The sequence below is a fragment of the Streptopelia decaocto genome, assembly GCF_964273445.1.
Source record: "Streptopelia decaocto genome assembly, chromosome: 1".
NCBI lineage: Eukaryota > Metazoa > Chordata > Aves > Columbiformes > Columbidae > Streptopelia > Streptopelia decaocto.
The window spans coordinates 110,736,177-110,759,504 of record NC_138663.1 but is presented as its reverse complement, the minus strand read 5'-3'; the positions used below and the strand labels follow the sequence as shown (position 1 = coordinate 110,759,504).

The 23,328-nt window shown below is 40.2% G+C and overlaps 1 protein-coding gene across 12 annotated transcripts in view; it reads left to right on the top strand.

Annotated features, from left to right (window-relative positions):
• DMD (dystrophin) overlaps nucleotides 1-23,328 on the top strand; it is a 1,259,796-nt gene that overhangs the window by 1,180,448 nt on the left and 56,020 nt on the right. For all 12 annotated transcript variants that reach the window (XM_082049442.1, XM_082049444.1, XM_082049438.1 and 9 more), the window contains 4 exons: nucleotides 9,774-9,848; nucleotides 15,789-15,990; nucleotides 19,265-19,350; nucleotides 21,780-21,937. In XM_082049442.1, coding sequence (XP_081905568.1) covers nucleotides 9,774-9,848; nucleotides 15,789-15,990; nucleotides 19,265-19,350; nucleotides 21,780-21,937 — 521 coding nt within the window. The remainder of the gene's footprint in view (nucleotides 1-9,773; nucleotides 9,849-15,788; nucleotides 15,991-19,264; nucleotides 19,351-21,779; nucleotides 21,938-23,328) is intronic.

Sequence of the window (23,328 nt, the reverse complement as noted above, 5' to 3'; positions counted from 1 at the left end):
TGCTAGAATAGTTGAGTTCAGAGTTTCAAACGGGCTCAGCTTTCTGTCTTTAGAGGTTTGGGTGTTTATAAGAATTAAGCTAAATTACTTGGGAGCATTATTTGTTACTAATAAAAGAGGATAGGAACATGCAATGTATGCTTTTGTACCTGATCAGCTTGTTGATCCAGGAATTCCTGTGTCCCATCTTCGATAGGGCCTGCATCAGAGAAAGCAGAAAGAACTTATAAAATAACTTGCCAATGAAGGAAGTATTCTCAAATTATCTTAGAGCTCATTTACCGAAACATGGCTGTTTATAAAAATAATGGTAATAACTGTAAAATACTTAATTTGAAATTTAATATGTGTATCAAAAAAGCTTAACTTCTTTTAAAAGAACAACCAGTTTTCATTTTTAAGATATTAAAATGCTTGTTCTTGACTGCTCTTCTTTATTAGTTAAACAATATAGCATTTTATCAGTTTTAATGAAGCATCTGCTCCTGACTCAAGTTGGGCAATTTTCACTCGTCATTTAAAGTTATGCCTACTTAAAGTTACATGATAAGTCATCAGTATTAGATAATTGTTGTTTAATGGTCAAGTCAGAGTAGCAAAAGGTAGTTGCAACAGTGACCTAAGCTGTATCATTTAATGTATCTAGTAGATCTTGGTATGGATAAATTAAGAAGAAATTACATAAAGTAAGAACATAAAAAAATACATGCTGCAATAGCAGAGGTTGTAAAAATCGGTGATATGCAAGTCTCAAAGGTTCAGAGGCTGACAGACATCCCTGGTTTGTATTTACACCGTTATGAACCACTCCCATTTTCTTCTGACTTCCTTCTGAAAGCCTTCAAAGTACCAAGAACCGCTCCAGCTGCTTTGCTTTCCAAAAGCAGTTCCCCTGCAGCAGATCTGCTTTTTTACACTGTTCTTTTACAGCCCACTTACAAATTTTCTCATCCTTCATGATGGCTCCAGGGCATCACTGAAATGAGAATTTGTGTTATTTCATTATCCTGAAGAGTTCAAGGACCTTTGGGTGAGGGGAGAAGACAGAAAGAGCAGGAATCAAAGCGGTCTGGGATTGCTTAAGTTTTTTCAGGTTATCTTCTGAGAGTGAACATTTAATGGCAGGCAGCTTAGCTCAGAATGACAGTATTTTGCCTTTAAGCTGAAAATGACTCTAACCTTTGCCGTGATGGCCCAGGAGAACTTGGTCTGCCACGCCACAGTGTTAATGTCCCCCTCTTCCAGCCTTCCATGTAGCATCATTATGAGTCTTCTCAAGGTGCATTAGTGTCCCTGGAAACAGTGATTGCAGCAACAAGGTGCAGTCACAAATATTGCTGCCTGCATCTCTTCATCTCTCCAAATTCACCAAGGCAAGACAAGAGGGCTAAAAACGCCCTCACCTTTGTGGACTGCAGTGCGCAAGGTGGGCGAATGCTGAAAGGTACCTCTGAGACTCAGGTGGGCTTTTGGCAGCAGCTGCCATGTTGATCTTGTGTCTGGCTGCTCTGGTGCAGCAATGTGAGCTTCCAGCCCTGAATCACCAAGGTGGATAAATCTTATCCTTTCTGGTTTGTGTGTTTTGATTTGTCCTTTTTAAATGTTGCCTGAAGAGGCTAAACTGCCCCTCTCTGCCTTAGTAGTATTTAGTACAAACTACTGCACCATGCATTGAATATGAGATTTTATTCAAATATGACTAATTTATTTCCATGTTTGTACTGATAAGATATGTACCTATTGCACACATCAGTCATCTGATTTCTACTGAAATCTGTCGAGATGATACATATGGTCTTTCTTGAAAGATCTCCTGTTCACTGATGTCCTTTTCGAGCTCACTTCAGTCTGAATAATAAAGCTGTTCATTTCATAAAATAGGATTGGTTGAGTTCTGCCAACCTTGGATGGTTAGTCAGACATAGAGTAGGTCATCCTTGTAAGAGCATATTCTTGCATCCTGTGTAGGCATACACCTAACAGATGATACTTGTAATTGTGGTAGAGAAGTAGAAGTTAGGTGGTAGAAGTTAACCTTGCATCCCTTGAAAATGAAATTATAGGCGTATTAGCAGTGACAGAGACTATTATAGAGTAATGTTGTGTTATGGAGTAGGTGACCAGTATGGGAACATTTTGCTCAAGAATATTACACTCATGGTTTGCAAACAGACACCATTCATTAGTATTTTTTAATGCTTGTTTATTTGTTTACCAAAGGATTTTCCATTATGACTATTTCTCACCTAGCATACATGAAGGGTTTCTGACCTTTCTGACTGCAAACTCCATTCACATCCCAACCCTATAATGGGGAATAAGCCAGGTGTACATCACGTCCTTTCTTACACTTGTGGGTTTTCACGCTTGGAGAAAAGCCATTACGTGCTAAAACTAAATTCCCAAAGGTCATGTCAATTGGTTCAGTTGTCGGGATGCTGGCACATGCTGTGTTTCATCCATTTGGTCTGGATGCAATCAGTAGGTACCTCCCATCTACTAATTTGCAGAGGCACTGTCAGGATTTTTACTCATCAGGACAGGTCTAGTATCGCGTACCGTATTGTTTCATGGAGAGTGGTTAAGCTGTATGTCTGTGTGTATAATAACACTGTTTACTGTTAGTTATTCTCAAAGTAATGTAGATGATAGCATTAATTACTGTTACAATAAAAGAGTCAATGGCTGATAGTCAACTGATATTAAGCAGTGTTACTTGATTAATTTCTTTGTGCATTTGTCTCATTTGCATTTTTAAATTACAATTCCTAAAGAGGCGATATATGTCACCGTGGGGCATCATTAGAAGATTTATATATGGGTTTTGGGCAGCAGGAAGAAACACAGCATTCTTATCAGCTGGTCAGGAAATCACAGCTGTATTGAATTGGTGTGAGATGAAGCTTCTTGAAAAGTCAGAGTGCCGTTAATGCCTGATGAAATATGAAAGCTTGGTGGCTGGTAGTAGAATTATGGTCTGTTCAGGGCTGTACAGTAAACAGTTTTTAACCTTGGTTAGCTAGGCAGTGTCAGAGACAACAGTGACATGTAATTCCCAAAATAATCTATCTGCTGCAGGCAGTGTATTTATGAACAGCTATATGAGCATGTCATAAGGTATGGTTGAGTAAGACTTTAATGTTTTAAGGTGTATCACTGTAGGTTCACATTTTTTTTCCTTGCAAATATATGTGAGTAGAAAAAAATACACACACACACACACACACACACACAAACAAAACAAAAAAAAAACCAAAAACAACAAACAAAAAACACTAATCAATACAAAACCCAAAAACAAGCTCAGGAGATCTTATCAAATGAAGTTAAAGATTTGACCAGATGAGGTCTAATTTATTTGAAAGATACTAGTTGTTAACTTGCAAAATTTTACTCTTGAGATACTTATCACCCAAAGGTTGCAGGCTGTGCTTTTCAGTTTGATGGTGTCCGGGCACTGAGACAATTAATGTCCATTAAATCAAGTGAAATTACTATGGTTTGTCCTCCTTAATTAAAAATAAATTGTAATAATTACAAACAAGATGGCTTGCAGGTAGAAAGGACTTCCTGAGATGCCTTCAGATTACATTGTATGTGTGTAAGATAAATTATATGAACAACCTTTGATGGGAGGTAGCATGGCCCATCCCAGAGCTTTAGAACAGTCAGTGAGATTAGTCTGTTGTAGAGGACAGTACATTATCAGATGAAACATCCCAGTCATTCAGTCCTCTTAGCAGCTGGGGCAACTGTAGAGTGGTTAGTTTGTTTTAAGAACCACCACGGAAAGAGGTTCAGTTATAACATCTTACTTAAAACCTGTTTTCTGGATCACAGATGTGACTACTTAAGAATAAAAACAAATGTCCCTCCATGCTGGATGTTAAACCTCTTGTTCAATATGTTCTTTTTAAAAACTTACTGTTCTTTTTTTTTTTATTGCCTTTAGTTTCTTACCAACTTATTTTGTGCAGTAAGGCTCAAGAATAGGAGGAACTGTTTTTCCACAAAAAATAATATTCATATCCCAATGTAAAATCTGGAATTTAGCAAGGGAAGATTTAAAAAAAAAAAAATCTACATAATCATATTTGTTCATATTGTGTCAGTACTCAGTGGGACATTCCAGCAGGTAATTTGAATTTTTGATACAAGTTACTGAGCACTTCTCAAATGAGTGGTTTGTTGTTTGTTTGTTTTTTTTACCTCATTGTCCACTATCAAAATGATCTGCTATGTATAATTACAGCTGTTTCTACAATAGTGTAGAAAATGTGTTGATGAGGCTGTCTTAGCTCTTTTGAGGAAGAGCATAGCCTTTACGTCTTGCAATTTCTCTCAGTATGCAGAATTACGCAGAAAAGGTTAGGATTTAATTATCTGATAATCTTTCCATAATATTTCTGATATGACCTGTTCCCATAAGCAGTCTGGAGTCATCTTCATTAATGATGAATGTGTAATAAGAGCACTAGTTCTTGTTCAATGTTATTAATATTAATATGAATGAACATAAGAATATGAACGTGAGCATATTCATATGTTGTAGACACATGATGGACATGGAGGAGATCACTTTAAACAATGTTTTCCCTAACACATTAGTTGCCTTGAAGCAAAGGCAGGCACTTGTCATGTCTATAATGAAAAGAAGAAAGCAGCGAAAGATTTCTGAATTTCTGAGAGGCACTGGTGCTTTAGCACTTTTAACTCCCTTCACCATGACAGTGGGAGGGCTGCAGGAGAAGCATCTTCCATGTCGTATGGGTCTTCTGTAATGTGATTTTAAATTTTCTCCCATAGAAGCATTTACACTCCCTTGAATGGAGTGGTCATTCATGGCTGAGTGGTGGGAGAACCATGATTTCTCTTTGCTCTGGGATGTAACTATAAGTGTCACCAAATATTCCCGTGTCCTCTTTTCCTCAGTCTGTTCATTTCCAAGAGCCAGGTGACCTCTTCCACTACATCAGTGTTTCAGACCATGGGCAGATTATGCTCTTGAGCATTTATACTTTTTGATCAAAGCTTGAAAGTTTCCTTCTGAACAAGGACTGAGAGTGTTAAACGTTAAACAAACTGCAAAAGTCTTATACACTCAAAGGGCTTTGCAGCCCTCTGACCACCTCATTCAGATGATGAGGTGGTACGTAATTTTCAGGAGTGGGAGGAAAGGCTGGAGGAAAGCTTGCATGATATACCAAGCTCTCCAGCCTGCTCAGAGATGATAAAAGCTTTGGAGTCGAGGCTTAGTGGGCCCTGACTCTTTTAGTGGGCTGGTTGTGAGTGGAGAAAGCATCGGATTTTTTTCTTTTTTCCATCAGGACCCAGGAAAAAAGAAAACAACACAGAGGGAAGGAGGAACTATTGGTGTTTCCAGAGGCCGGGGGAAGGTTGCTGCTACTGCAGCCTCCCTCCTCCACACATTCCTGGCAGTCGTGCCTTATGCTGCCTCACTCAGAGTCTCCTCCCTTGCTCGTGGCGGTGATGTTGCCTCCAAACACTCCTGAGCCCAGTGACCAAGTCTCATTCCCTGCTTGTCTTGTGTTCTGCATTTCATTTAAATGGGGTCATGTAGCAGCAAGGGAAGTATTTTGAACACGATTAGGAGAGGCCTGGGCTTCCCTTGTTGCTCCACAGAGCAACATGTTTGTTCCAGCAGTAGCTCTGGGGGAGGAAGGACACCATCTACAGTTTTATAGGGTAATAGTTGAATCATTCCTGAGATGTATTAGAAGGGGGGTGGTTAGTAGGTTGAGAGAGGTCCTCCTTCCCCTCTACTCTGCCCTGGTGAGACTGCATCTGGAATATTGTGTCCAGTTCTGGGCCCCTCAGTTCAAGAAGGACAGGGAACTGCTGGAGAGAGTCTGGCGCAGGGCAGCAAAGATGATGAAGGGAGTGGAGCATCTCCCTTATGAGGAAAGGCTGAGGGAGCTGGGGCTCTTTAGTTTGGAGGAGACTGAGGGGTAACCTTATTAATGTTAATAAATATGTAAAGGGTGAGTGTCAAGAGGATGGAGCCAGGCTCTTCTTGGTGATAACCAATGATAGGACAAGGGGTAATGGGTTCAAACTGGAACACAGGAGGTTCCACTTAAATATGAGAAGAAACTTCTTCATGGTGAGGGTGACAGAGCACTGGAACAGGCTGCCCAGGGGGGTTGTGGAGTCTCCTTCTCTGGAGACATTCAAGACCTGCCTGGACACCTTCCTGTGTAGCCTCATCTAGGTGTTCCTGCTCCAGCAGGGGGATTGGACTAGATGATCTTTCAAGATCCCTTCCAACCCCGAACATCGGTGATTCTGTGATTATGGAATTGTTTTGGTTGGAAAAGACCTTTAAGATCATGAAGTCCAACTCTTAACCTAGCACTGTGAAGTCCACCGCTACACCATATACTGAAGTACCACATCTGCACATCTTTTAAACACCTCCAAGGTTGGTGACTCAACCACTTCCCTGGGCAGCCTGTAGCAATGCCTGACAAACCTTTGTGTGAAGGGGAAAAGCTAAATCATTAAGATTCAGTGACCTTACATGACTGTCAGCATCTAGTAAGAGAGATGTCCTTCAGGAGTGTGGAGGTGGTAGCATAACAAAGATGGGAGGTGAGCAGTTTACATGGAGACAGTAAGTGACCATGGGCTAATGCTGATAACAGCAAGGCAGGTGGGAGCGGGGGTGTGCGATGGCTGTGCTTGTCTTCAGCATGCAGAGCCAAAAGATGACATTGCTGCTACTTTACCAAAATCTGAGATGAGGGCTCCAAAAGTAGCTCCTGACATTGCTTGTTGATCATTTGCAGCAGGTGCTTCTTGGCAGCAATATCATTAAGATTGATAATAAAATCTGTGTGTATTCCATATATAGGAAAATAGATGTAAACTGCAGCACTTTCAGGATGAAGTGTCTTCATGAATTGTACTTTGTGCCCTGATCAAGGACTGAAATATGCAAATAAATTTACTAATAATTTCTTAAAATGCAAATAATAAATAGAGAAGGTTTTCTTCAGAATACTCAGGGAAAAATTAGGGAAGACATCTTCATTTTATCAAATGCTAGCCGTAGTCTGGTATATATTATTTTCCAGAATACAAGCACAAATTTACAAAAAGGGTACAAAATGTAACTGAAGTCACAATGTGTTTGAGAGAGACTGCTTTAGTAATTTCACTTCAAGACATATTAAGTCGCTTTATTTAAATTGCTCACTCTATTCCACACTACATTAAGGCTTCTGGACCTGTCAGGGTGATTGTGAGAGAGGGAACTGGCAGGAACAATACACAGAAGAGCTGCCCAATAAAAAGGTGTATGGAACTGTGCAAAGAAAAAGAAATTATATACAAAGCTGAAACTTTCCCTTCTGCTGTAAGATGTGTTTTAGAAATGTTCCACAGGTTTTATTACAGTATACAAAACTACTGGATTATCAAACTTCAAATTGCTCATTCAGAACAGCTTAATTAAAATTAATGTATTTGAGACTATATTCCCTCTGCTACCTATACCTGTACAGCATTGTAAATGATGTTGGGATAGCTATACCCAAGCTACGGCATTGCAAACAGCTTTATAGCACCTCAGTGCATATGCCAGCAAGGAACTGTTCTGTATTTGCCCTGTTTTTCATCATATTCTTCACATAATATTCTACCAAGCTTACAGGCAGCTTATCGGGTTAAATGTATCTTTATTCTGAGCCAGTATATTTTTTTCAATGTTCTTTTTGTATTTACTTAGTAGTTTACATTTTCCAAATACTTTCCCATCGTTAACTGCTTAGGCCTCACAGGTTTAATCAGTAAATTAAATGCATTCAGTGGTGTTGCTGGGTACTGAAACTGTCTGGCACAAACAGTCTATTTCTGTGCTACAAAACACCTAAATTACAAGATACCAACAGATCTATTGGGAATGGTCCCTGGACCACTCAAGATAGCCTAAATTGCAAGATACCAACAGACCACTCAAATGCCCAGGAGTGTCTGTGCCCACAAATTAGTTGGGTGGGTGATGGGGCCACAGCCATGCCAGCAAGCAGTCTGGTTTTCCAGCAGTGGGGGTGTCTGTGTGGTAGCACACAAGTGTTCATCTGCCACTCCTCTGTTCCTGGTGCTGCCACCCTGTAGCATCTGTGGGAAGAGCTGGCAATGCCACTGGGGAAACAGCATCGGTTTGTGGACTTGCCCCCAAAACAGTAACCTTGATGACTTGCCTCAGTTCCCTTTGATGAAGGTGCCAGCTTGCAGCTGCACACAGCTTTGGTATTTGTTATGTACTCACATAAACAAAAGCCTTTTGCCAGAGTTGTGCGCTCACTTAGAATCATAGCATGGTTCGGGTTGGAAGGGACCTCCAGAGGTCATCTAGTTCAATCCCCCTGCAATGAGCAGGGACGTCTTCAACTAGATCGGGTTGCTCAAAGCCCTGTCCAGCCTGGCCTGGAATGTCTTCAGGGATGGGGCATCTACCACCTCTCTAGGAAACCTGTGCCAGTATTTTACTACCCTCATTGTAAAAAATTTCTTCCTCATGTCTTCTGTATCCCTGAGTTTGTTTTTGAATAATGCAAACAGTGGTGTGTCTGCATGGTAGGATTGACAAGCCAAATGTAGTTGTAAATCGTGAGTTAGCTGGTGTGCTGGTACTGGTGGCAGGAATTCAGCCACAGTAGTTTCAATGTCACGTTCAGTGAATTTTATCTTCGTTCTTGTTGCAAATGGTGTTTGCCAGGGGCCACCCTCAGCAAAAGTTAGGGACAAGATTAGAATAAGTGCCATCTGCCTCAGTCTGGTTTCACAGAAGATGCAAACACAGTTTCCTGGGCAAATTTGCTCCAAGACAACCCCTCCTTGCTTTTCAGTTTTGTCTAGTGTTCACTTAGACTGTGCTGTGCCTTGCTGTGGATTTAATCAGAATTTGGTGCTGAATATCATTAAAGTAGCTGGTACTGAGCCTCTCAAGAACAGAGAGGCTCATAGAAGCTCTAGTGTGGTGTGACTGGTTTGGTGTGGTCCACCTCGTCCCTGCAGTGTCCCGGGAGGTTTTTGTGATCCATGGGGACTTGTGCAAATGTCCTTATTTTGTTAAGTGAATAAGAAGGCTCTAGCAAAAATCACACCACACTGTGTATTCTTAGGTGGGTGTTGTTCCTCTCTGTGCTGCCACAGCCCGGCTGCTTCCCAGAATTTTGGAGGTGGGAACCTGGGAACTCACCTGGCTGAGTGAGCTGGCTTCTGCCCAGGAAGGCTTTACAGCTCAGGGCACGACTGGGGTCTGCTTGAGTGGAAAGCACAGAAGTTTCATTGTTTTTCAGTTTGTTTGTGGGGTTTTTAATTTGTTTTTCAGCAGTATCTGAGAGGCATTTGTTTTTTCCTGGGCAGAGCTCTTCCCTGGGAGCTGCCTGCCCACGGCCTGGCTGGTGCGTCAGGCGGACAAGGAGTTTCAGGTTCTTATCTCTCTCTCGGTGCCTGTGGTGTGAAAGGCTGTGGGGTTGTCAGGCAACACTGCTGTACTCACTGGTGGTGTCCTTTCACGTACTCTTGAGTTCAGTGTCTTTCAGCGAAAGGAAGGTTTTATTTTAGATGATTGATTAGCAAGATTTGCCGGCTTTTGCTCAGTGGAGTTTCAAATATATCTCCCCCCTCCGTCCCAACTCTTTTTTTAACCAATAAACTTCTAGTTCAAATTAACAGCATCTTTGTGAGTCTGGTTATTTCCAAGGTGTAAAGCTGATCGTTTGTTTTGATATTTCCCCCTACAGCTGACCTGAACAACGTCAGATTCTCGGCGTACAGAACTGCCATGAAACTCCGCAGGCTGCAGAAAGCTCTCTGCTGTAAGTATGTCCCTGTGCCTCTCCCACTGCCGGGAAGACTTCATGACCGATGCACAAGTTTATTAGCAACTTTCAGAAGCAGAAAAATATCCCCCCTCCAGCTCTACCTGGTGCATGGAAACCTCTCACCTGAAGGCTATTCTGCTGCCACCTGTTTGCACGTTACTAATGAAACCAAAGCGCTGGGTGGCCTGCAGGTCTGTCCCTTGTCAAACAGAGCAGCGGATCAGAAACAAAGCTAACATCCCCTACATATTTATTGTCTTTATACTCTTTAGCTGGGTATTTTCACTGTGCTTGATTTTCACTGAGCCATGTCCTGTGTTAGCCAGAGCTTTATATCTCCACGCCAAAGGAACAGGATTGTCGTGCATTGGGGACAGTGAGAGTTCGGGTGGAATAATCACTCCAGAGCTGGAGCTGCTAATGTTTTTTTTAAGTCGAATCTTGAACCCTGAGGGGCTGTTGCCTTTAAACGAGATCATCACAATAAACATTTAGCTTAATTTTTCCCTGGCTTTTGGTTATGTTCAGAAGTCTCTCATCAGTTATACATTAGTGATGTGCATGTTGTAACATTTTAATTCTCTCAACTGTTGTAGATATTCTACCTGTCACTGCAGTTACATTTCCTCTTCAGCTTGTTGCAACCTGATAGCTAAGTAATTTGCTTGTAGTTTTCTGGGTAGGCCAATCAGTTGCCAAAGCAAGCACTTTATTGGGCACTGCAGTTTGTGAGGTTGTTAAAATATTTTAACATGCACTATTCGGTGTTTAATTACAGGGTTAAATTTCTGACACAGTTGCAAATGTCTGAACTGTTGATTTATCTCAAGTTTGGATTTGTGCTCACATGCTTTCTAGAACTAAGATGAACCTTGATATTTTTGAGCATGTTTACTTTTAGACTTATAAGCGTGGGTGAATTCCACTAGTGAATAGACTGAATTTCCGAGTATATAAAAAAAAAAAAAAAAAAAGGAAAAGAGACAAAAGGAAAAAAAAATAAACTGTAAGTGAAAATTCTTTTAAGATAATGAAAGTGGCTATGAATTTTGGTGATCAGAAATACAAACATTTTCATGACACAGTGCTCCTGCCACACTCATTGTGGAAAGGTAGTTTAAAGAAACTGGGGTGATACGTAGTGAAAGGTATTTATAGTCAGTGCAGAACTGAGGTAAGGAACTAACATTTTTGGAATTACAGGTTTCTCTAGCTAACAGTGCACAAGTGTTACTTGTAACAGGTTTTTATGGCTGAAAGTGCACAACTGTGCTTCCTGTTTTATGTGTATTACCATGATTCCTACCACTGAGTAATTCTAGACTCATCTTGGACTTAACAGTGTGGAATTGTAATTATGCACTGAAGTCAGGTTATCTCTCAAGGTTACACTCATGTAGATTTTCTGCGAATTTATGTTTTCAGAGACATGCAGTGGTGCTTACACTGATTACTTTAGCACATTCTTCATACTTGTATCTAAGGAGAAGTATTTAAGGAATTTTGTTAGCAGTCTTTGTTCTTACAAATATTTTTGCTTGGAGACACCATAGTTGTATTTCTGTGTTCTATGGTTTCAATGTTGCTTGTGAACTTAGTTAATTAGATTAAAAAAGAAAAAAAAAAAAACAACAAACTAACTCATTACAAAATTCTTAAACAAAAACCTAACTCATTACAAAATTCTTTTTCTGTGATTTGGCACCAGTAGAAATAGAGCACAGTTCTGGGTTTCAGGGCTCTTACACGTAGCCAAAAATCCTTAAATCCCACCTGCAGTAGGTGCTGCTTTCCACTCTTTTTTTTTTTGTTTTAAAATTGCAGGAGTTTAAATATGTGTGTGTATATGTACTTTCCTGCAAACTTGATAAAAAACAGAGCAGAGTTGTCTACTGAGGATCACTCTAAAGATGTGTACAGAATAGAAGGCCTGTAGAAGTGGAGATACAGTCTGTTCCTTAGTGGCAAGAATATAAACACTTTGAAAAATGAACTATTCTCAGACTTAGTTCTTCTCATTTTGTGAGTCAGCCCAATGAACATTATTATGCTAGGACATTAAACCTGAAGAAGAATATTGAAAATGCTAATCCTTAAGAAATAAATGCTCATGTATTGTTTTACCTTTGAAGAATCTAGTGTGTGGCTCTATCATGCCAACCTTCGAAACTATTGTGGGCATGCCAGGTGTAACTATTGCACCGTTTTATTAAATGTATGGTTTCCTTTGATAATCACATCAAAGCATGCTGACTTTCTTGTTTTGCCACTTTTAAAAGATCTGATCTTCGAGTGCAAACCACATCTGAACACTGTGATGTCAATAAAATGAGATATATTCACAAAGCGTTCTTGGAGATGCAGCAAAAGAAAATATTCAAGGACTTCTGTTAGGGTGCTTTTTTCCTTTAATTTTATACAGGCTAGATTAAATATATTTTTTAATGTATCAGACAACACCACAGGTTATGGAGGAGATGAACTTGCATTCTGGGAACACCATTAATACTTTTTATCACCAACCATATGTTGAGTTTTCCCCAAGCTCAGTATGTGACCTCCACAGCATACTTTCTCCTGTCTTTTGTCTCTTCTGTCCTCCAGTGGGTTAGCTACTCCAGGTTGTCTTTTATACTTTTTCTGCAATCTGGCCACAGGTTGGTGTCTAGTTACAAGCATCCTAGCTTTTTTCTCTTGCCTTAGAAGTCAAATAATTATTTATATAGAAGACTTTGATTTCAAAATAAGCTAGAGCTACTGCTCACACAGATTTCAGAAGGGGGGTGGTTAGTAGGTTGAGAGAGGTTCTCCTTCCCCTCTACTCTGCCCTGGTGAGACTGCATCTGGAATATTGTGTCCAGTTCTGGGCCCCTCAGTTCCAGAAGGACAGGGAGCTGCTGGAGAGGGTCCAGCGCAGGGCAACGAAGATGATTAAGGGAGTGGAGCATCTCCCTTATGAGGAAAGGCTGAGGGAGCTGGGGCTCTTTAGCTTGGAGAAGAGGATGCTGAGGGGTGACCTCATTAATGGGTGAGTGTCATGAGGATGGAGCCAGGCTCTTCTTGGTGACAACCAATGATAGGACAAGGGGCAATGGGTACAAACTGGAACACAAGAGGTTCTGCTTAAATTTGAGAAGAAACTTCTTCATAGTGAGGGTGACAGAGCACTGGAACAGGCTGCCCAGGGGGGTTGTGGAGTCTCCTGCTCTGGAGGCATTCAAGACCTGCCTGGACGCCTTCCTGTGTAACCTCATCTGGGTGTTCCTGCTCCATCAGGGGGATTGGACTAGAAGATCTTTTGAGGTCACTTCCAATCCCAAACATTCTGTGAACCTGTGATTTTGGGATCAGTTTTGGAACTTTAAATATAAAAGAACAAAAGAGTGGCAGAGAACCCATGAAAAGTACAAAGTATAAAGTGATACGGTTTGTTTCAGTTAAAGCTTTGCAAATCACTGAGAGGCAATGAATATACGACTCTTCAATATATATATGAGTGTTGGGACTTGTCTTTTGAAAGTCTGCAATTCATGGGGCATCCATATTTGCTTTTAGGAAAGAAATATGCAATTCCTGGTTCTGGGAGAGCAACCCCTAAATTTCTTTAATCTTGTTGGGGAAGATGCAGGAGGAGCTTAACATGGCGAAAGCCAGAGCTGCTGTTTTTCCCATAGAAAGTTCCCTAAAGCAGAGCCTGGTGGCAAGCACTGTTTGCTTGTTACAAGATGAACGTGTGTTATTAACTTCAAGATAGGACAGGAGGCTGATGAAGAGCAGGGTGAAAGGCTTTTCAGAAGTTGTTGCTTATTAGTGGGAAAAGCTTTCACAAAGTGGAATGACCCATGTTTAGCAATAGCTGTATATATAATTAAGCTGCCACTCAGATGCCTGAGGGGTTCATTTAATTACCGTTGATTCATAGTCTCAAAGGAACTGAGAGTTCAGCCTAAAGCTTGGAGTCAAAGGTGTTGTGAAGGCAGTGCTCCATTTCCAATTTGACTAATAAATTATTTAAAGAAGAGCATCTTTCTGAGACTCTTAGGAATGGGTCTGATAAATATGCTTTTGCGGGATGTAACACCAACCTAAGAATAGCTATATTTTGTATGCTAGCAGGTTAAACATGGTATTCCAAAATATTTTCTTTTAATAAATATCTATGTGCTAATGTGAAAAAAGTAAAATTCCAGTAAAACCCTGCACAAAACCACAGATTCAAGTTTAGATTTCTTGATATAAAAATGGTGATGCCATTACAAGCTTCCCTTATGCACTCTAGCACTGGGTTTGCCAGGCCCACAGGACGAAATTTTCAGAAGTGCGTGAGAGATTTATTAGCAGCAGTATCTATTGATTTCCATTGAAATTTATACTCCTGAAATTCTTTGGGCAATTATGAAATCCCAGGGTACTGTCCATGCAGCATTATCAGGCAGCCCTGTATGCAGCTGAAGTATTTTTCCTCTCCACTAAGACATCAAAGGGTTAGCTTCATCCTTGATAAAACAGTATGAATTTGGCAAATGTGCCCTTAAGCTGGATGAGGTTCTTAAAAAATTCCTTTATGGGGTTCTGCATTTATCCTCTGCATATTTTTTGACATTACTGAGAGATGTTGCTTACCAGGATCCAGTAAAACACATTTTTATTCCAGTGAGAGAAAAAATGGTCTTGCAGTTGGGTATGTTCATTTCCCAATTTTCTCCTGAATTTCTTGGATGATTTTCAGTGGTTCGCTTTGGGCCAGATCCTGCTCCCTTGAGTCATGTTGCTGCACCTTGTGACTCTTCACAGTATGAACAGGGCTAACGGCATCTGGGCTTTACCATCCCTATTGCTCACACGCTGGAAATTCTGCAAGGAATTACAAAGGGGTTTCTTGTGGCAGCAGGAAGATCTGCATCAATAGTCTCATTTTTCTGTGTGTTGTTTTGGGGTTTTTTTGGGGGGGAGGTGGGAGGGTGGTTTGTTTTTTGTTTTTCTAGTTTTATTCTTGTTTTCCTTTGTAAACCGACATAATTCTCTGATTTGGTGTCTCTCAAAGTGTGATGCTGCTGTTGATGTTAGTGTGCCAAGACTAAGAACTGAGAAAGGGAAGTTCTATTTTGCCTTGGACATCTGAATTTCAAATGCAACTGACTTGACTTAGAACGAATATCAAGTTTTAAAAGTTCATGACAAAAAACTGTTGTATATTGACTGATAAGTTTTAATGTGTCTTATTCCATGATGTCGTAGAGGTATTTATAAATATTAATGCTCTGCAGAATTAAAAATGGATACATTTCATTAATAAATATTGAAATAGGTCATTTAATGCTTCTGGAACCTTCTTTCTCCTGTTCTCATCAGAGGAAAAATAACAGAGAGGTTAATCCCAGTTCAGTTGTGATTTGTTTGCATATTCCTTGTGGAGTTCGGTTTGGTTAAGATTGCTTGACTTCTGTAAGAAATGGATGGCACGTCTCAGGAAAGCTGATGACATGTACTATATTTAGAGCACATTTGATTAATGCAGTAGTCAAACATTAGCCCATCTGTAGGAACATAAAACATGAAATATGTAATTTTTACTCACATAGTAATTTATGTAATATTTCCATAGGATCCAATAGCATAATAAGTACTTTACGGCCAAAAAGGAAGCAGTTTCCACTTTTACAAACACTGCTCTCTAAGACCACAGCTGAATAAACAGTGCACCTGTAGGAGTCTTGAAATCAGTCTTGCACATGACTGTCAGAGGACATCAAATGTCCTCTAACCAGGCATGTAAGCCAAGTAAATTGTTCTGTTTACTCTTTGGGTATGAGTAATGCCACCACTGTTTCTCTTCAGTGTTTTTTATGGTTTGGTGCGTGTTGTGTGGGTTGTTTTGTGTTTTGGTTTTTTTAAATTATTATCATTATTTATTTTATTATTTTATTTTAACAGTGGATCTCCTGAGTCTGCCTGCTGCATGCGATGCCTTGGACCAGCACAACCTCAAACAAAATGACCAGCCAATGGATATTCTGCAGATCATTAACTGCTTGACCACCATTTACGATCGACTGGAACAAGAGCACAATAACCTGGTCAACGTTCCTCTCTGTGTGGACATGTGCCTCAACTGGCTGCTGAATGTCTACGACACGTACGTATGGGTGCTCTGATCATGGGGTGCTCGGGAGCTTTCCCAACAGCACGAGGGGAAGGTGGAAGGGGAAAGGGATAACAAGCCACCTGGCTCATTATAAAATTAGTGGCTTGAAACTGAAAAAATGCGGTAGTTGAAGTGAAAGTTCAGTAAATCTAACAGTTTAATGGCTGCATTTAGCTGAATCAGTACAGCTGTTGGATAGGCTTACAATCCTGGCTTTATTACACTAAGTAACAGGAGAGCTGGAAAACAGAACTTTTTTAACAGATTTCTGTGTTCAGAGCAGTTCTTGGACTGCATGTCCTGAGTAGGTCATGGTCAAGAAGCAACAGTATGAACACCATCCTTTAGACTCTTGCATGCGTGTGTACTTCCAGATGTTAAACCTTTACAGAGCTGTCCATTTTCTATAGCTTTCAATCTACAATTCCTGTTCAAAGGTGGAAGAGGTTAATCTCTAATGTGCTTACAACCCTTTAGCAGTCAGATTTGAGAAATACTACTTCTAAAATTTAATTTTTAAAAGGCTACGTGTAGGCATAAATACAACTGAGTAAATTTACCTTAAGAAAATTTAGGAATATTCCTATTTGGTGGGTTAATGATGTTGCTTATAACACATAGGTGACTTCCAAAACACGCTTGTAAGCTAATTTTAGAATAAGCCATTATTTTAGTATTTGGTGAATTTAGTGGAAAAAAGTCAGTGGAAGTCTTCATTTGTGCTTTCAGGGTTGTTGTCAGCCACTTTCAGGCAGACATGCTCATTGCTGTGACAGAATAAATGTTTACCCGTAGGAATGGAAGGTCATGGGTCAGTTGTATTTCCATTGACATTCTGAACCATATTGAAGTGAAGTGCCATAAGATTGTTCTTCCATGCACCCTTGATGACAACAGTGAAGCTTCAATGATCACCTATCAAAAAAAAGCAGCATAGATTTGTACAGTCTCTTCCTGCAGGATCACCTCCAATAAGCCCGTTCCTTATAACATCCTCTGCAGCAGGTGCAATATCCTGTGAAGTAGATTACCCAGATTACATTAAATTTTTGTGTAGTGTACCAGTAGCAGGGAATGGGGCTATATTCATTCAAGAACCAAGTTTTATTCTTTAATCTGCTTTGGCTTTCACAGAACTCTGATCCACTTCTGAATGATCATCAACTATAAATAACATATAAATGAAGATATGCAGTGAAAACCAGAAAAGATGTGTTAGGGATGTTAATCCAGATCAGTCAAGTTAAGAGGCAGAGAGGGAACTAAAGGTTGTTCCACAAGCTGCTCCTAAGCTGGACTGTCCGATTTAGATTTGCCATGTCCAGTCTAGTTTTCTTTTTGTTGCCCTGTACTGAAAGTACAACATTAGAAATTATAATTGGCTGTCTCCAGGCAATTCCCTAGGTGTGCTGGGGAACTGTATATTGCAGGACACAATGAAGCAGAGAGGTGTTTTATGTGTGAGGAAAAACTTGTAGCTATTTTGCTGAAATTCACTGGTAAGAGTGGTGACCTTGGGGTTACAAGTGTTTAGTTTTCATTGTAAACTTAATAGGCAGAGATCAACCGAAGTGCACAGCAGTGCTGGAGACATTTAATTAAATGTACTGAATCTTTACTTTTCTTATAATTGAAAACTGTCATTTGTAAAGATATTAATCAAATTCACAGTCAATGACTGATCTAATTATGGGCACAGCTCTGCAAATCCCACACGTTTCAGATTTGTTTTAATTGATCAGTCGCTCATGCTCATTTGCAGTAGCATGCTAAATTATTGGTTTGACTTGGGAGGAGAGGAGGGTGAACTGAACAACTCACGATTCATGCAAGTTTCAATTTAAAATGTCTTGCAGGGAAATCATCATTCTACATTTTTCTCCTGTATAATTTGCATGAGCCTGGTATTCATCAGCAGGAGTTTCTCAGGGCACAGATGATAATTCATTTGGAAAAAATTTGAGGGAGAGGAAGGAGTAAGAGGAGTGGTGTGTGGAAAGCATAGGTAAACAACAAATGCTTATTCATGATGAAAAATGCAAGATTCTTTAGTAAAAGGCTGCAAATTCTAAATTCGGCTTTGTCTGCCAGTTTCCATCTGTACCTCTTATAGGGTTTGCAGGGAGATGGGTGGGTAAATGAGCACCGCTGGCTCCTACTACACTTTCATAGGATTAAAAAGACAACAGGCATCTTTGCTGAACAGTGCAGCCTCGTGCATGACTGTGGCGTGCCTGTGCACGATTTATCTTATTCGCAGTGGTGTTCTTACTGGTGACGCTTCAAAACTGTTGATGAGGCTCTGCTTCAAAAAAGTCGGTTTTAGGCATTAGCCTCCTATGTCGTATATGTCTTTGTCTGCAATAGATGTTATGTATTTGAAATGCTATCACAAATAAGTCTTGGGGGAGGTAAACTGAGCTAAACCAGATGACTAAGAGAAGAAGTGAAGGTTTGCTGTTGCGGTGTGTGCAGTGCAGAGGATGTTCTTACCACAGTCACTTTAAAAAGCGAAAGTAGCAGGGCAGTCACATCCTCAGGCAGGAGGGAGCGTGAGGGGGGCAGCACAGGAGCTGAGGGGGTGTGTACCAGCCCCTTGGGACAGGTTTGGGTGCGGTGAGGAGGAGCTCAGAAACCACAACGTCTCGTTGATGGCATCGCTGTGCAGCCTGGCTGCCTTCGCATGGTGTCTGGGCAAGCTCCATCCCTCACCTGGACGTCTTCCAAGTGCCTCTGTCACCGTGTGCTGCTGGCGGGGGCTGCGTTTTCCTGCCTGGCTCCGTCTTGCCTTCTCAAGCAAGTCGGGGCAAGGCTGACAGACAGTAAGCAAAGACTTTCTATAAATGGCTGCTACATCACATTTCGAACAAAAGTGAAATTTTATTGTCTTTTGCAAAAGGGGGACGCTCTTCTGTTCTGTCAGGGCCCTCATCTTCCCTGCGAGTAGCTCAGCAGCAGTTCATAGAGAAGCCTGTTCAAATAAGCATAGTCTAAAATCGTCTTACTCTCATGTTTGTCATAAAAAAAGAGACCATTTCTGGTTCAATCAGTACAATGGCACAATCCAATTCGACTACACCTGTGGAGCCAAAACCATATTTATATTTCATTTTTAGCTTATCTAATAGGCCAACGTGTGCTGTGCAGCATGGGCCTGTGTGGGACTTCATTTATGACCGCTACAGTACTGCGGTGAACATCCTTATAGTAAACAAATTATGACCTGAATGGATCATCTTATCAGCCTATGTTTCTTTTTCTTTAGGGGTCGAACAGGAAGGATCCGTGTCTTATCTTTCAAAACTGGTGTTGTATCCCTTTGTAAAGCACACCTGGAAGATAAGTATAGATGTAAGTCAATATATTTCTTTTGGTTTTAGTTTATGTTTGTTTTCTGTTTTCATTCCTCCTGTTTATTGCATGAACATTTCAGTAACATACAGAGACATTATTTTAGGTAGTCCAGATGGGAAGTGCGTTAATTTGCTCCACCTTGTGCTTTTGAGCTATTTGTTCAGTATGGTTTAAGGTAGTTTAGCACAGTGGTCCCCAGACTTTTTTTATCATGCACCCCAATCGGTAGAAAGTTTTTGAGTGTGCACGCCCAATAGATGTATATTTATAAATTATATACGTGTTCCACTGTACTAATATAATACATATGTTATAAGACATAAGCAAAAATAAAAAATTTAAAAAGTATGAGATAAAGATGAAATAAACACTCCTTTTAGTTGTTTTTTTTTTTTTTTCTCTGATTTATTAACAGAACGAAAAAATATTTTTATACCACACCCCAAAGTTTAGTCTTGTGCACCCCCGGTAGTGGATGCAGCCATCGCTTTGAAGACCACTGGTTTAATACAGGACGTTTTGCATTACAGCATTTTAAAATATAATATGTTTTTTAAATGTTTTCCACAATGTAGTCAGGGTCTTATTCTGTACACTATGCTTAAATATAGTTTCTGTCTTTAAATAAATATTAAAGGTATGCAAATTTTGCATATTTTAATAGACCCAATCCTGAAATGCTTGCAAATTCCACTTGAAGTTTTAGTTTTATCTGACTAATGAATCAGTTCATTAGTGAGACTAGGATCCAGAAAAGATCTACTGGTAACAGTAGCTCTGGAGAGTAACCTTCTGGTTAAATTAACTGGTATCACTCATTCATGTGATTAAAAAAAGCCAAACAACAACAGAATCCACAAACAAACAAAACCCCCAACCTTTAGTATTTGACCCAGTGACATAGCAGTTCTTCATCATGTGTTATTATTCTCTTCTTCTACTACTGAAAGTTGAACACTACAGAGAAACCAGAAAGTTCCAACAACTGCATCTGTCCATGACTACATATAATTGGATCAGATTTTAGGGCAATTACTATGTCACAGTTTAGGTCTCTAGGTGTTTCACCATCCATGCCAAAGTCACGATGCAGTTGCCATTAGTATTGCAGCAAGGATGCCATGAGTCGCACTCCTTAAATCTTTATTCTCTCATTTATGCAGTTGAACAGAGTTGGTTGTGTTAGAGCACAAGTCTTCAGGCTTGCAGAGGTGGTAGAAGGATTTATCCCAAAGTTATTTATTATAAAACTAGACTTGGCAAGAGTGAAACTCCTATAATTAAAAAATAATTCTTTTTCTATCCATTCCTTTATTCTTTTGGAAGAAAACAGGTGTCAAAGCAGTGCTAGGAAAGTTATCTTGAGCAGTGCTGAAGCACCTTTATAATTGCATCCCTGGTGTCAAGTGAAATATTAAGGCAACTCCAAAAAAACGGTGTTATTTTATTCTAGCTGTCTCTCTTTTTTTTTTTTTTTAAACTCTTTGAAAAGTAAGGAGAATTTATTCAGGTCATGTGTTGTCAACAGGAATATTACCAAATAAATATTTCAGTTAATGCTAAACTGATTTTTCTTATGAACTCTAAAACTTCCTCAGTGTGTGTGTAGCATAACTAATTCCCACACAGTTACCTTGAGTTTACAAAGGGACAGTAATTCTTTCCTGTAAGGATTCTCTTCTGGAATGATTCAGTAACAGAACATGGCTTCAAGTGACATTTCACTTCAGAAATGAAAGCTTAATATGATATTAACATTCCTGGCAGATGGCAGGTTCTGTCATACCGTAATGTTTTTCTTTCATTTTAGAAATACTCTTGGATTAAAAATTTATGACATATCGAAGTTAGGAAGCTCTTGGTTTTCAGTTCAACTCAGTTGAAGGAGAAATGGATTCTCTGAGCTGTACATTGATTGTTAAGACTTCAAAATGTGCTATGCGTTGTGTGAGGTTATTTTACTGTTAAACAGTGTTTTTAAATCATTTATATTGTTGTGGCTGGAAGATCCCGCGCTTTAGTTTGCTGTGTTATAGAATTGCAGCTGCTATTATCAGTAGTGCCACAGGTGCTGTACTATAATGGCTTTTCTTCCCAGGTACAAGCAAATAATGCTATTAAAAATTATCAGTAAACTGCTTGTTCAACAGAAAAACAAAACAAAACCAATAATAACAACAGCAATGACAACCACCCCCCCCCCCCCAAAAAAAAAAAAAAACCAACAAAAAAAACACGAAACGAAAACCAACAACAAAAAACAGTGTTTATAGGGAGAGAAGCTGCCAAACTGAAGATGTGTTTGTGTTCGCATCTGCCCAGGCTGCTGAACACCCTTGAAAGCCTTTGGAGGGATGCAGACTCTGTGCTATGTGTCGTCTCCCTGTTGTGATGCTTTAGCACGGGTGTCCTTTTCCCCCCTGCAGACCTGTTCAAGCAGGTGGCCAGCTCCACTGGGTTCTGCGACCAGCGCCGGCTGGGGCTGCTGCTGCACGACTCCATCCAGATCCCCCGGCAGCTGGGGGAGGTGGCCTCCTTCGGGGGCAGCAACATCGAGCCCAGCGTCAGAAGCTGCTTCCAGTTCGTAAGTTCACCTTTCCTCGCTGTTAACCCGCTGATTTGGATTTCGTGGTGAGGTAGCCAGGCCGTTCTCAAGAGAATTGAAAAACTGGAAGGATTAGGGTACTGAGGGTTATTTAATAGTGCTGTTCATTGCTGTATTAAACTGTTCCTTTGATGAAATGTATTTGAATTAGCCTGCTTCCCTGGCCATGGTGGAAGAAGCCCAGATTGCGCTATTGTTGATAGCAAATAATTGTCATCAAGGCTTATATTGTAACTGAACCCTGCAAACAGTTTAAGTCTTTGTTACGGCAGCTCCTGATTTTACAGGTTTCTATTGCCAGCAGTAGATCACCATCTATTGCTGCTGTGTAGGTGAACAGCAATGATTAATCTGAATTTTGGGCATATACCTACCGGTAACAGCCCAGGAACCCAGGGGAGCGATAGGAAAGGAGCGACTGCCTGCGGTGCTGTCTAGGAGCAAGGAGCACTTGAGGAGCTCCTTCCACTGCCTGAATGGATAATGCCAGTTTTCTTTAAAGAGTATTGAAAATTCCTATCCTTTCTGTTGAGGAATGCCCAGCGCACTGGAGGCTCTTTTTCAAACTTGTAAATTATTTAAGCTGGGGAAGAAGAGAGTTAAGGGAATTATTCATCCTTATCCTAACCACCAGCAGAATGCACAAGATGAAGACAGCTGCTTAATGAAAAGGTAGAGGAGGGGAGGTAATGTATGCTCTGTGATTAACTCTCAATGCATCTTCTACATTACAATGGAAGAAACTCTTTTTTCCCATCCCATAACCCTATCCCTGGGGGATTTTTTGTTTGGCTGGGGGCAGGGGGAGTTGTTTGCTTTTTTGCCTGCTGCGCAAGTTTCATTATGTAGTAGTTTCAATTCTGTAGCAAGGAAAACACAGCAAGTTTTTTTTCAATGAATATTAATGCTTGGAAGTAGTCTTACACAGTGACTATGAAAAGAATCTAATTCTAAAATCACCACGAACTTCAGTTGTGATGGGACATTTGCTTTTTGTATTTTTACACTTCTTTTAACAGCTTAATTCTACAGGATTCACATTTTCCCGTTTCTTCATTCATGTTTTGACCTTTTATAGTTCTAATCTGTATTTGATGCCATTTCCAAATTCATGTCTTATAGGCCCTTGCTGATAAACTATCCATAGTAACTTTCATAGCTGAGTTAGACCCTGCCATGGCTTTCAAGCCTCAAGTTCCATACTGGGCTTTCAAGTGAGACCAGCACAAAATGATGCCACAGCAAATCCATGGTCAAAAGCTTACTTGTCCACAGAAATTAGGACTCACTGGACCCTATCATTTTCCCAAGTGAATGGCAACAGTGCTTAGAACACTGTTGAAAAGCTGATAAGGAAAGTGACCTCAGAA